Source organism: Phyllobates terribilis, unplaced genomic scaffold (genome assembly GCF_046119375.1).
Source record: "Phyllobates terribilis strain yellow unplaced genomic scaffold, ASM4611937v1 Scaffold_1__5_contigs__length_1240528914, whole genome shotgun sequence".
In the NCBI taxonomy this organism is placed as follows: Eukaryota; Metazoa; Chordata; class Amphibia; order Anura; family Dendrobatidae; genus Phyllobates; species Phyllobates terribilis.
Genome location: NW_027362761.1, coordinates 882,199,404 through 882,214,499, shown reverse-complemented (window position 1 = coordinate 882,214,499; position 15,096 = coordinate 882,199,404). Strand labels below are relative to the sequence as shown.

General features: G+C 47.1%; 1 protein-coding gene across 2 annotated transcripts in view; it reads right to left on the bottom strand.

Annotated features, from left to right (window-relative positions):
* The window catches only part of SEC24D (SEC24 homolog D, COPII coat complex component), a 132,773-nt gene that overhangs the window by 94,015 nt on the left and 23,662 nt on the right, over positions 1 to 15,096 (bottom strand). The window contains exons 2-4 of one of the 2 annotated variants that reach the window (XM_073639806.1): positions 12,511 to 12,696; positions 2,277 to 2,388; positions 2,059 to 2,201 (exon numbers count right to left, since the gene is read on the bottom strand). In XM_073639806.1, coding sequence (XP_073495907.1) covers positions 2,059 to 2,201; positions 2,277 to 2,388; positions 12,511 to 12,661 — 406 coding nt within the window. In that variant the 5' untranslated portion in view covers positions 12,662 to 12,696. The remainder of the gene's footprint in view (positions 1 to 2,058; positions 2,202 to 2,276; positions 2,389 to 12,510; positions 12,697 to 15,096) is intronic. The other variant, XM_073639814.1, reaches the window with a different exon arrangement.

The following is a 15,096-nucleotide window of genomic DNA, read 5'->3' as shown; positions in this document are numbered from 1 at the left end:
TCACTGTCCTTCTTCAGGGAGTTGCCCCCCCATGCTCATCATGATTATATAGCGCTACTAATTAACCTATCCACCTACAGAGGAGTTTTAATTCCCCTAAGCACACCTGATGTATAGGCTCCAGGTGACACACCCAGAGCAAAAAGGGGCCCCTACATATGGGATAAATAGTGGATGCAAATACATATATTATATATAAAAAGTACATATTAGATATTCATACATCCATTTATATTTCAGATTTCATACAATCACGTATATATATTTTTCACTTTTTAATTCTTGATATAGGTTCATATACCTTTTAAATAAATTACTATTAAATAAACTCATTTTTATTCAGTGTTTTTCTATCCAGAATAAAGATACTATTTTATATTTTTCAGGCTCCTTTTTATATATATTTTTTTGTATCCACTATTTATCCCATATCTAGGGGCCCCTTTTTGCTCTGAGTGTGTCTCCTGGAGCCTATACATCAGGTGTGCTTAGGGGAATTAAAACTCCTCTGTAGGTGGATAGGTTAATTAGTAGTGCTATATAATCATGATGAGCATGGGGGGGCAACTCCCTGAAGAAGAAGGACAGTGATTCCTTCGATACGCGTTGGATTTTGTGGCCGCTCTGAGGCTCTCTGAGCAGTGACGTCACCCTAACTAGTCTCACCCCCCCCCCCGTGTGCGGCATCAGCTAGCGGCGTAGCTTCCGGCCGGGGCACGCCGCAGGTAGAGCGCCAGCTGGAGATTCACAGCAAGGGGCATCTTTCGGAGGACGCTCCCATTACAGACTTTTTCACCACCAGGCATTATACGGGGATTCCAGGACCCAGCACAATATAGGAGGACAAAGCAAAGTACACAGGTACTTTAACCATTGTGCTATCCTCTGCATTGGTCCATATGTAGTGTCTAATTGGATGGTTTTATCAGTTGTCTCTGTGATCCCTATAGCAGCACAATAGGGGACATCAAATTATCTATTTGGGATAGAAATTCTTGGTATGGTATGTGTCTTTATTTTCAAGCATTTCATGCAATTGTCCATTTTACAGCTAAGAAAGTTTATACTCAGGGTGGGTGACTGTGGATGATTTGTGGTGTAACAGAGATTCCCAGAGATCTCTTATCGGGGAAGGGAGTGAAAAAAAATGTCTCAAGCCAATTTATATACACGAGACCAGAAACGAGAGACCTGAGGGCAAGTACACCACAAGTGCACATGCCCGGAAATGGTTAGCGGTATATCCAGGTACATATGTCCTATACTTGTAGGGACCATGTACCAGGACTTTATAAGCAGTCTCTATTGCATTAGCGTTTATAGCCCACCAAGTCTGACACCCATTTATTAACATAGTTATGAACCATGTGGTGAGGAATGCTGTTTAACGAGAAATATATAGCAGATATTAAGTCTCTGGAGGAGATAATTTACAAATGATGTGAATGTATGTGGTTCGAGACTGATAGGTCTGAACTGAAGGTTCGGGCAGATACCTTCAAATAAAGCACAGGCTATCGAGTTATCTGTAATGTTCTGAAAGGGGGATTGAGTATTTCTCTTTGAACCTCGAAAGAGATAAAGCTCGAGGAAGAAAAGAACTGATGAGTATTCTCAAAGCCATTTGCCAGCCACCATGAGAAAGAGGTGTAGTGGTCTATGCCAGGAAGGAGGACTCTATTATGCCATAGGGACTGAAGAGATGCAAGTTTGAGTGAAAATGTAACTGTGTCCCATCTGGTGTGGATGGAGCAGTGGTCAATGATGGGCATAGCCACTCAATTCATTCTTAAGAACGTGCCAAAACCAGCCGAGTGCACCACTCGGCTATCTCCGGTGGTTCCATTAAGAATGAATGAAGCGGCAGGGCACAAGATTGACTTTTAAAAAGTAAGCAGTTCTGTAGTTGTGTTTTTCCAGTATGTGAATGAGACATTATACTGTACACATCGTGAGCTAAAAACACGCTCAGACATAAAGTTCACGAAATGGCATGCAGCCTAAAGGAAGACAGAACATTGATAATAAAAATGTAATATTACTAAGCATAACAATTACCATATCCTCCAAGTTGCATATTGTTTAATTGGTTGGTCATCTGCTGGACTGGCACTGGAGGAGCATTGCTGAATGGTGTTGAAGACGGATCAAAGGAAGGGTAGGAAGGAGATGCATTACTGGTGGCAGGAGGACCTGGATGCCTGAAGAAAAATGTAGATGAATACACAGAATTGCAGACTCCATATAAGACTGTATTTAATCAATGTCCATATTACCTTTGAACAAGGTTTCCAGGTGTATTTGGTCCATTATAATAGTTACTCTGAGTAGGAGCTGAGGAGTTCAAGGAAACCGGAGATCCGAGTTGTGCACCATGCTTCAGCACAGCTACAGAAACAGACAGAAGACGTGTTTTACAAACCAGTAAGGACCAGCAGAAAGAAGAAAATCTTGTAGAAACTTTCTGACTTTATAGCTTAAGAATTAAGCATATTATTTAGGATATTGTATATTGTTTTTGAGGACTATATTTTAAAGGCTTATCATCACCTTTAATCCAATGCAACTAAAAAATGTTACTTGTGGCACGGGACTGTACGCAGCGATATTCCTGATGGGTAAGCTAAATGGTCTAGGTTGGTGCTCCCATTAGGGGAAGCATCATTCTGTCACTCTCTCCATATAGATCTTTTTTGTGAGCCATACTATTGAATTTAATCTTAGGGTCTTCACTAAATATGGCATATGACCTATGATTTCATTTGTATGGCCACATTTTTTAGTATATCATTGGCTGGTATGGGAGATGTCACTATTATTATTCTACCTAGTCCTTTTTCTATGAATACTTGCCCATAGGAATTAGAATCCACTGGGAAATTATTTTTGTCTATATGTGCTTGATTTTTTTGTTTCATCCTTTTCCTCTTAAAAATCTCTTTAAACTTTGTGATCAATTTACAATGATTTTTTAATTATTATTTTGTTAATAAAGATTGTCAATATATAATTGCAAGTGGTATTTGGAATTATTCCAAGTTTAGGCGTTATGATTGGGGACCCACTGCATAGTTTTGTCTATGTTGATTAAATAGGGAGATATGATATATTTATCTCTAGCGAATATGTACTATATATGCCTTTGGAGTAGTGTTTTGTAAAAAATGTAAGTAGTCTGAAATAAAATTGACCTCAGCTTCTATGCAGACTTTTCTGTCTCCACTCCTTCTAGCTAACCTACACCTTATACTAGCTAAAAACAAGAAAACAGAAGAAAAAAGGATTACAAGAAAACAGAAGAAAAAGGAATTGCAAAAAAACTTTATTGTGTTACCATGGTGACACCTAGGTCTGCATAAGAGTTATATACACAAAATAGAAAAAGATTTTTAAATCAAGACTATTTGCAAAACTATTTGAAAAAATAGAAAAATATGTATAAAATAAATAATTATATGCTTACATAATCTGTAAGAATCTAATGTTTCTATATAAAAGACACAGAGGTATTTTTTTTTACTTAAAATGGTATTTTACACTCCAGTCTAACACCCACAGGAGGGGTTAGTAAGATCTGCCAATTTTTTATGAAGCAAACACTCCTTAAAGCACACCTGTCAGCAGGATTGTGCTCAGAAAACCACATACACTGTCAGGTGGGCGACATTACACTGATTAAAATGATACCTTGGTTGATGAAATCCGTCCTGTGGTTCTTGAGTAATCTTTACTTTCAGTTTGGAGATAATGATATGCTCGTGCTTCAGGGCGGCCTGTGGGGGGCGCTCTGTCTGTTGCTGTCCTTACATATTCATCTGTATGCTCTTATGACAGCTCACTGTGCCTTCACTGACCTGCCTCCTAGTTTCTCTAGCCCCACACTACTAGATGCATTATGTAAAACAGGAGGCAGGTCAGTGAAGGTACAGTGACCTGTCATAAGAGCATACAGATGAATATGTAAGCAGATCACCAGATAGAGCGCCCCCCACAGGCCGCCCCAAAGCATGAGCATATCATTATCTCCAAACTGAAAGTAAAGATTATACAAGAACCACAGGATGGATTTCATCAACCAAGGTACCATATTAATCAGTGTAATGTTGCCCACCTGACAGTGTATATGGTTTACTGAGCACAATCCTGCTGACAGGTGCGCTTTAAAAAATTCAGTGTGTGCATCGATAAGATCTCAAAATCTTTGAGGGGCATAGAGCTGGCAGAAAGCAGTGAGCCACATTCTCTCCTGCTGAACCATGTCCCTTTTCTTCTCACTTTTGAATAGTGGTGACAGGGTGAAAAGTGGTACATTTTTACACAAAATGTTGTGACAAAATTTGTGATTTTCTTTTTATTTACACCAAATAAGTGGTATAAAGATCTTGAAAATTTCCTCCTATGATACTGTGTCACCCTGGCCTGGATGCCACAAATGTATAATAAAGCTATGTCTGGGAGCAAGGGGGAGGTTCTCTGGTCAGGGACCATTAGCATGCAGCACCTCCTGTCCCAGGTCAGTAGGGGGAGCAGGCTGCCCCTATAAAAGCTGGAGCTGGGGGCAGGGTTAGAGAGAACTGGACGACCTGTCTCTGGATTGAGAGGTGTCCCAGAGCAGGGACAGACAGTTGTGTTGCAGCCTAAGAGGCAGTGTGTCAGTAGGAGAGCCATGAGCCAGGGACAAGAGGCGAAGCGAGCCTGTCCTGGCAGATAGAGAAGCTAATCTACCAGACTTTGGTGTCTGAGGCTGTGAGGATTCCAAGTCCTACAGCAAATAACCAGTCCGCAGGGGATTGTATGTTCCCTGGCCTAAGAAGCCCGGAGGTTCCGCCACAGCCGAAGGGACCAGCAAAGCCGTACCAGGCCGGGAGTAGAAAGGGACCCAAGTTGCAAGCCATACGAGAAGGCGAGAAGACATGGCGAGCTCAGGAACGTGGGCTATTACACCACGAGGAGGGAAATAGCCAGAAAGAGCGCAGAGAGCACGGTAGGCCTACACCCTCACCCTGATCAGGGCCAGCTTCCCACTTGTTCTCAGACATCCAGGCCCCCTCCTAGCCGGGACTGTTTTTGGGTCGTCTCACCTGTTCTAATAAAGACCCTGAACTGTTTAAGAGGCCTCCGTTTCCTGGCTATTGCGGTCGGAATCATCCCCTCCATCATCCATCTATATACTGCCCTGGGGCCATACTCCTCCCGTTGGGAGTTGTACTATTCAGTGCTGCACATTTACATCTGCCCCAGCGGTCTGCACTGCAGCGGCGGTTAGCCCTGACCGCAATCCACGGGTGGCGTAGTCAGACATTGCAAAACAGATAGAAGACTGCCACTGGTCTGACCACCCTGAGCCACGGACCGGGTTGCCACTACTACCCCCATTATTGCCCTGTTGCCCGGATCCGAGTGCCCCATGGCCCAGGGGGCAAGTCAGCTTTGGCGTAGTCGGCAGGATTGTAACCAACCCGCCGCAAACGGGTATTACGCGCCTGAAAAAGACTGTACACGTACCTTAAAAAGAGGTTTCCCGCCATCCGGAGCCGTTTCCCGCCATTTTCAGCCGTCTCCCGCCATCTTCAGCAGCTTCCCTCCATCTTCAGCAGTTTTCCCGCCATCGGACGCCATCTTCAGGACACCGCGCGGGAAGAAGAGGGGCGTGGACGTCCAAACCGCGCGAGACCCGAAGCTCCGCCCTACACACCGACGCTGCGCAAGGTTCTGGAAGGGAGAGAGAGCGACGCTGACGTCACCAGGACGCGACGCAAGGTCCTCGTCCGGAGCAGCACCAGCGGAGCCGCGGCCTACAGAAGAGGATCGTCGGAAGGTAGGCCACGCTTAACTAGTGGGGAGGAAGATGTCGGACACGGAGGCGCCCACTACCACCAGCGCAGCTGCCGCAGCGGTGATGCCGTTCTCCCTGCCTTACATCCCTGGAGCGGCCTGGCTGCCCAAGTATTCAGGGGAGCCCCATGCACTAACTGACTTTAAGGAAAGGCTGTACAGTTTATTCCAAGTTTACCCCCTGACAGAGGAACAGAAGATCAGAATACTGACAGGGCAGTTAACTGGCGCAGCCCAGCAAGAGGTAAAGTCATGGCCCGCTGAGGAGAAAAGGACCGTAAAGGACATTCTGGCCCGGCTGCGGAGTACCTTTGATACACGTACCTCCGCTGAAATTAAAATGCGGTTCAACGGATGTAAGCAGCGGGCACAGGACAGCATCAGAGACTATGCCCTAAATTTGCAGGAAGCCTTGAGAGCCATCAAACAAGCTGACCCTGGCAGCGTGCAGGATACGGATAAGCTACTAACAGAACAGTTCATAGAAGGTCTGCTGTCTAGCGCCCACAGGACCCAGCTGCGCCTCATGTTCTTTCAGAACCCTGATCTCACCTTTGCCCAATTCAAGGACAGGGCCATAAGGGTGCTCCGTGAACCCGCAACAAATGGCGCTATAAACCCCCGGCGCCCTGCTCTCACCTGTCACCAGGAGGCAGCGCCCTCTTCTATGGACTCTGTGGGGGCCGATGCACAGGCCCTGAACCAAGCCCCGTCGAAAGATCTGCACCACCAAGTCCAGGAGCTGACCAGGAGCGTCGCGGGGTTGACCAGGACCATCCAGGCGTTACAAGTGGACCCGTCAAGACCCATCGAGTGGGCTTCAAGTCCGGAGGATGTCCCGTGGCGTCGACAGAGGAGGACCCCATCGCTCCGAGGGAGGCCCACAGACTGCTACGCAGAGTATGGACAGCTCATTTGCCGTCGATGCAACCAGCCCGGACACATTTCCAGGTACTGTAATTTAAACGGGTCCAACCTGGGGCAGAGGGCCAACCCCCCGGCATAAGATCACTAGGCCCTTACAATTGGCGTGATAAGTACGTTGGGGGAGCCCGGTTTTACCCGTGGTGCTGGACGGTATCCCCATGAGATCCTTGCTGGATACCGGGTCGCAAGTAACTACTATCCCTTATGTACTTTTTAAGCAGTATTGGACTGATGCCGATATAACACGGTATCCAGACAGTGACTTGAGAATCATCGCCAGTAATGGCTTGCCCGTGCCGCAGATGGGGTTCAAGGAGATGACCATTAAGATTGGTAAAGTTGAACTACTGGCACAGGGAGTGATTATTGTGGACATCGACCGTCGTGAAAGTCACCCTAAAATAACTATGGGTACTAACGTGATTGAAAATTGTCTTTCAGAGGTAATTGTAATTGTACAACAGGTGGCGGTGAATGCTAGTTCCAGCCAACAGAGAGTCCTCAACAAACAGATAAAAGCCCTGATGAGACGGCAGCAGGTAGAACTGTCTGGTGGTGAGATCGGTAGCGTAAGAATGAGTGACCCATTCCCCATTTCCATGCCTCCCAAAAGTGAAATGATGATCTTGTGTCGGACTGCAATCGGGTTGAGAGGTAGAGACTACCAAGCCATGGTAGAACCCGTGTACTCAGACAGCAGGCCCACCATTTTGACAGGCCGGGGGGTGGTTGATGTCCGTCATGGGAGGGTGCCCGTTCGCATTCTCAACATTGGGGAGAGAGAGGTACACTTACCCAGGTACGCTACACTTGCCAAACTGTTGGCTGTCGAACACAAAGCTATCAGGGCCGTGGAGCCTTTGCCTCCATCTCCACAGGCGGAGGGTAATGGCTCCCATAAACAAAAGGAGGACTGGTGCCAGAAACTCCATGTGGGTACTGACTCCACTCCCCTGCACCAAAAACAAGGAGTCTACCGGGTGGTTCAGGAGTACGAGAGAATTTTTAGTAAGCACCCGCTAGACTTCGGCCGAGTAAAAGGAGTGGAACACCACATCCCCACGGGGAGCCACCCACCAATCAAAGAGAGGCACAGACCTGTACCCCCTGCACATTATCACAACGCAAAGGGCATGCTAAGAGAAATGAAAGAAGCTGGGGTCATTAGAGATAGCTGTAGCCCCTGGGCAGCCCCCTTGGTTCTGGTAAAAAAAGAAAGACGGCACCATGAGAATGTGCGTGGACTATAGACAAATCAACCGTATCACCCACAAAGACGCATATCCGCTGCCTAGAATAGAGGTGTCTTTAGCCGCACTAAAATCAGCTAACTTCCTTTCTACTTTGGACCTTACTAGCGGGTACTGGCAGGTTCCTGTGGCAGAGGCTGACAAGGAGAAGACCGCCTTCACCACCCCGATGGGACTGAGCGAGTTCAACTGTATGCCCTTCGGGCTCTGCAACGCACCAGGTACCTTCCAGAGGCTGATGGAATGCTGCCTAGGGCACCGAAACTTCGAGACTGTCCTACTTTACCTGGACGACGTGATCGTCTATTCGAAGACCTACGAGGACCATCTAAAACACCTGGCAGAGGTGTTGGAAGCCCTGGCAGGCTATGGCCTGAAGATGAAACCATCAAAGTGTCACCTGTTGAAACCGAAGGTCCAGTACCTAGGGCACGTGGTAAGTGCAGAAGGAGTAGCCCCCGACCCTGACAAGGTCACAGTAATCAAGAGCTGGCCAAGCCCCTCAAACATCAAAGAAGTGAGGCAATTTCTCGGGTTGGTAGGCTACTACCGAAGGTTCATCCCCGTGTTCACTAAGATGACAGCCCCTATGCAGGACCTCCTGATAGGACAGTCTAAGTCCAGAAGCCAAAAGCCACCCTTCAAGTGGGATAAGCCGGAAGAGGAGTCCTTCCGCCAGTTGAAGATGGCCCTCACAGGGGATGAGATCCTGGCCTACCCCGATTATGGCCAGCCTTTTATTCTCCACACAGACGCCAGTAATGTGGGGCTGGGAACCGTACTGTCGCAAAACCAACAGGGCAGAGAAAGGGTGATCGCGTATGCCAGCCGGAAGCTGAGGCCCACTGAAAGGAACCCCGAGAATTACAGCTCCTTCAAGCTAGAATTCTTGGCAGTGGTGTGGGCCGTCACAGAACGGTTTAAGCATTACCTGGCCTCCGCAAATTTCACCGTGTACATGGACAACAACCCGTTGACACACCTGGACAATGCAAGACTAGGTGCCCTAGAGCAGCGGTGGATGGCACGACTCTCGAATTATGACTTCACGATCAAGTACCGGGCAGGCAGAACCAATGCCAACGCTGACGCCCTATCGAGAATGCCTCACTTACCTGACGGAGGCAAAGACCCAGAAGAGCTGGAGGAGGTAGAACTCCCTGCGTTTCACCGGTATGGAGCCACTCAATACTCCCACCGCGTGAAGGAGGAAGACTTAACAACCGTCATGATCAATCCCCTACCTCACCACAGCTGGGCCGAGACCCAAGATAGTGACCCTGCAATCTGCATGGTGAAAGACCTGTTGACCCGAGAAGACGCCCATCTAGATCCGGATGCTCCAGAGGAAGCCAAGCAGCTATGGAAAGAGAAGAGCAGGCTGTTCCTCTATGAAGGTAAGCTGTGCAGAAGACTCGTCAACCACCGGACGCACGAGCTGACCTGGCAAGTCGTGGTCCCAAGGTGAGATGCAGCTATGGTCCTGGAGGCTTACCATGACAGAGCGGGGCACTTCGGCTGGAAGAAACTGGAGTTCCTGATAAGAGGCCGGTTATCTGGATCGGCATGAGAGGGGCTGTAGAGAAGTGGTGCAGAGACTGTGGCCCTAGTAATCTAAGGAGAAAGGACCGCACCAGCCAGAAGACACCCTTGAGGCCCATCGTCACCCAGCAGCCTCTTGAGCTGGTAGCTCTGGACCACGTCAAATTGGCTCCAAGCCGGTCAGGATACATTTATGCCCTGACAATCGTGGACCACTATTCCCGATTTTTAGTGGTGGTCCCCGTAAAAGACTTGACAGCTCAAACGGCGGCCAGAGCCTTCCAGCAATACTTCTGCCGTCCACACGGGTATCCGGAACAGGTCCTGACAGACCAGGGTCCAGCGTTCGAGGCTGAAATCTTCCAAGAGTTCTGCAACCTCTATGCCTGTAAAAAGATTCGGACAACGCCTTACCACCCACAAACCAACGGGATGTGTGAGAAAATGAACAATATAGTCATTGATCTCCTGAAGACGTTGCCCCTGGAGGAACGCAGCCTGTGGCCAGAAAAACTACCGGACCTGATAGACTTATACAACCATATCTCGGTGAATGCTACAAACTGCACCCTGGCTTACCTGATGCGAGCCAGACCAGGTAAGCTGCCCATAGACCTGGAGATGGGAGTCCTAACACCCGAGGACACCTCCCCAGATGCGGACTGGGATACGGAAAGGCGACTGCAGTACAAGAAGGTACAGGAGAGTGTGGAGAAGAGCCTAGTCCAGGTGAGAGAAAGGCAAGAAAGACTCTTCAACCAACACGCCCCTGCTGATCCCCTAGAACCTGGTGAGCAGGTCCTGAAGCGAAAGAGAAGGCTACACAAGCTGGACGACCAGTGGGAAGCGGAACCCTACACCGTACTGCAGTCTGATCACGACAACCCAAAGGTGTGCGTGATCACCAAGGATGGAGGAGGAACCACTAGTACCATCTCCAGAGACCACCTAAAAAGGTGCCCCGAGCAACTACGGAATGCAGAAGAGGATCAAAGTGACCTTGAACCCGCAGAGGACAAGGAAGAAATGATCAGCACCGTTCTTGGTGAGTTCCCGCAGTCCTGGACTCGAATAAACAATGCCATTTCCTGCAACCAACTCAGCAGCAACCTACACCAGAGCGGGAAAGGGAAGAAGAACAAGCAGTTCCAGAGGCAGAAGAGCCTGAACCAGCAGCCCAGGAGAATCAACCCTCTGCTGACAGTGAGCCTGCCATGCCTGCGGTAAGCCAGAGGACCCGCAGACAGGTGCCTGCCCTGCCTGTAAGTCTAGCCAGTGACTGTACCCTAAATGGTAGTGAAGAAAACCAGGTTAGACCACCACCAGACAGTGGGTTACGCAGGTCAACCAGGAGCACAAAGGGGCAGATACCCGCTCGCTGGAAAATATAATGTGCACTAAAACTGTAAATAACCCTGTTGCCAAGTGTTGAAATGTTCGCAAAGTTACATGCATGATTAGTAATTGTGTATTTCAGTTTCTTACAGTTGCCATACGGACTCAAAGGTTATGAACTTTTAATAACCGAGACTTTGTATGGACTGCATTCGGAGCCTAACCAAGGAATGAACGAAGACTGTAAAGGACTTGGGGCTAGGAAAGACCCCCACCTGGTTAAGGCTCCCCGTTGTTTTGGTGAGATGGACACCCGGTCACAGACCACACTGTGACCTTAAGAACTCAACCTGTGCGTCGTTTGCTTTTACTTGCCTAATAATGTTTTATGGTCATGCATATTATTCTTGTTTTCAGCTTAGTCCCGGAGTACTAAGTTTTACTAGGGGGGAATGTGTCAGCCTGGCCTGGATGCCACAAATGTATAATAAAGCTGTGTCTGGGAGCAAGGGGGAGGTTCTCTGGTCAGGTACCATTAGCATGCAGCACCTCCTGTCCCAGGCCAGTAGGGGGAGCAGGCTGCCCCTATAAAAGCTGGAGCTGGGGGCAGGGTTAGAGAGAACTGGACGACCTGTCTCTGGATTGAGAGGTGTCCCAGAGCAGGGACAGACAGTTGTGTTGCAGCCTAAGAGACCGTGTGGCAGTAGGAGAGCCATGAGCCAGGGACAAGAGGAGAAGTGAGCCTGTCCTGGCAGATAGAGAAGCTAATCTACCAGACTTTGGTGTCTGAGGCTGTGAGGATTCCAAGTCCTACAGCAAATAACCAGTCCGCAGGGGATTGTATGTTCCCTGGCCTAAGAAGCCCGGAGGTTCCGCCACAGCCGAAGGGACCAGCAAAGCCGTACCAGGCCGGGAGTAGAAAGGGACCCAAGTTGCAAGCCATACGGGCGAGAAGACACGGCGAGCTAAGGAACGTGGGCTATTACACCACGAGGAGGGAAATAGCCAGAAAGAGCGCAGAGAGCACGGTAGGCCTACACCCTCACCCTGATCAGGGCCAGCTTCCAACTTGTTCTCAGACATCCAGGCCCCCTCCTAGCCGGGACTGTTTTTGGGTCGTCTCACCTGTTCTAATAAAGACCCTGAACTGTTTAAGAGGCCTCCGTTTCCTGGCTATTGCCTTCGGAATCATTCCCTCCATCATCCATCTATATACTGCCCTGGGGCCATACTCCTCCCGTGGGGAGTTGTACTATTCAGTGCTGCACATTTACATCTGCCCCAGCGGTCTGCACTGCAGCAGTGGTTAGCCCTGACCGCAATCCACGGGTGGCGTAGTCGGACAATGCAAAACAGATAGAAGACTGCCACTGGTCTGACCACCCTGAGCCACGGACCGGGTTGCCACTACTACCCCCATTATTGCCCTGTTGCCTGGATCCGAGTGCCCCACGGCCCAGGGGGCGAGTCAATACAAGCAGTTCTGACTTCGCATTTTTGTCTCGACATGTAAATGAGACTTTGTAAAACAAAATTCATGTGTGTGGTACTGTAGTCTTTCACCAACTAGCCCTCACCCAGTGATGTTTTATAAGATCTCATGGTTCCACATGAATCTTACCTGGTTGTGGTGGAGGAGATGCAATGCTTGTAGCTCCAGAATGGCCATATGTCTGTGACATCACAGGTGTTGCATAGCCAGGTGAAAACCCCCCCAGTCCAGGCTGAGGTTGGGAGTATGGAGGAGAGGTCACATACCCTTGCTGGCTCATTCTTTCATTAGCAGCTAAAAATATTCTTCTGTCCTCTAGAACAAAGAAAGTAACACAGTACACTGTAAAACAAAATCTGCAAGCAAACAAGTGGCCTTCCGAACATAATTACTGAATGTATACCATATGTACTCGCATATCATTCAGCGTGGACTAGGTGGAGGAATATATTTCTGCTCTTATCTGGTTGCTTGCTCCCTTAACTATTGACTGATAGCAGTAAAGATAAGAAGTAGAAATACAGTGTAACACAGGCTCAGCTCTACATGCAGCAAGTCCAGGAATATAACTAAGATATTGTACATTGCTACCACTAGCAGTGTAGCAATGTACAACCACTGGTTCTGTTCTGTTCAGAGTGATATACAACCACTGGTTAGGTTCTGTCTTCTAAACTCAAATTAAGTGTAATGACTCTTCAAATTAGCAGTGGAGAATGGCCACAGCTATCAATGTATGCTTTATACCAGCTATGTACTGAGAAATTCCCCTTCTAAATCCCAAAGACTGACTGGTCTGGTGCGCTAGAAGCAAGGCAGAGGTTTTGTCTCTACATGATGAAAGGGGAGGGCAGTGTGTGGAGGTAGACGTGGCAGAAGCATGAGCTTTGGACACTCCAGAACTGGAATAGTTTTGCTTGTTTTCACTTCTAATCCTTAGTAAACAAGATCACCTGTAATGTTGTGAGAGAGGATGAGACAGAATATATATAGCACAGGAGAAAGAGGCCTAGCAGGATAAATTGCTCAAGTAAGGGCAGCAGCAAAGCACAAAAGATCGGATGACAGGCCAATGTGCTATAAAACATTGACATTTTTACAATTACTTTGCATTTAAAATACATAAAACAACCATTTAAAATAGTCTCGGAGACACAATGCAATAAGAGATTCTCAGTTAAGACCATTTGTAAAGTTGACTCATTTTATTTTTTAGTCCTGATGCAGTGAAAACAAACAAACACAGGTCCTATGGAAAAGATGGATTCGGAATAAAGACAGTTCCACATTCCACTAAATGGCCCCCCACACTTTAGATCATTGTTGGCCAAGAAGGCAAAAAGTTGCTGCTAGGTAGCTCTAACATCCACTTATTTCCCTCTTGGCCAACATAATGGCCAGCTTATCTCTCATAAGAAGAAAGGGTGAGGATGTTGAAATCCAACACCATTCATTCCAATGACTCCTGTGGTCAGAAGACAGTCAAGACATAGACATGACTACTAGATAAACTTTTTTGACAACATCCATTTAGAAGTGTGTGTTATAAAAGTATCACAGGTTTTTTTCCAGTCTTAAAAAAAAAAAAAAAAAAAACTTTTTTAACATAGAAGTGAAAAGTATACTGTACAGAATTTTGGATGTAGCTGTAAGTTTAAAAAACATCCAACAGGACATATTTATAAGGGTGATTTCACATTGCATTCATGTGTCCCGTCGGGGCGTACGTCGGAAAACCCCCTGTAATGGTGATAGAGTGAATGTGCGCTCTGGCGTGCACCATTTTCGGGAATGTATGCCTACTGGAGGCGGACACTCAGGTGTGGTAGACTGTATCTGGGTGTCCGCCTTCTGTCCTGTAGGCGTACACTCCCGAAAATGATGAACGTCAGAGCGCACGTTCGCTCTGTCTGCATCATTACAGTCTACGGCCCCATCGGCGCATACAGTCCAGACCAAAAGTTTGGACACACCTTCTCATTTAAAGATTTTTCTGTATTTTCATGACTGTGAAAATTGTACATTCACACTGAAGGCATCAAAACTATGAATTAACACATGTGGAATTATATACTTAACAAAAAAGTGTGAAACAACTGAAAATATGTCTTATATTCTAGGTTCTTCAAAGTAGCCACCTTTTGCTTTGATGACTGCTTTGCACACTCTTGTGTTGGAAAACCATTTCCGGTGACTACCTCTTGAAGCTCATCAAGAGAATACCAAGAGTGTGCAAAGCAGTCATCAAAGCAAAATGTGGCTACTTTGAAGAACCTAGAATATAAGACATATTTTCAGTTGTTTCACACTTTTTTGTTAAGTATATAATTCCACATGTGTTAATTCATAGTTTTGATGCCTTCAGTGTGAATGTACAATTTTCAAAGTCATGAAAATACAGAAAAATCTTTAAATGAGAAGGTGTGTCCAAACTTTTGGTCTGTACTGTACATATGGACCCCGCTTTGCACGGGGAGAGAGGGAAGGGGGGTTCAGACGTATGCTTTGACAGGACCCACGAACGCAATGTGCACCCTCAAGCTAAATGCACCAGAATTCTGGCATAATTTGCAAAAAAAAATTGCTTTTCATAACTTGTAACATGTTTATGATGTGTTTTACTTTCAACAACTTGACAAGTTAGGGGGTGTGGCCTTCCAAAAAGGGAAATGGGCGTGGCTTAACATGCAACAATAAGCCAAAAAATGCACCAAA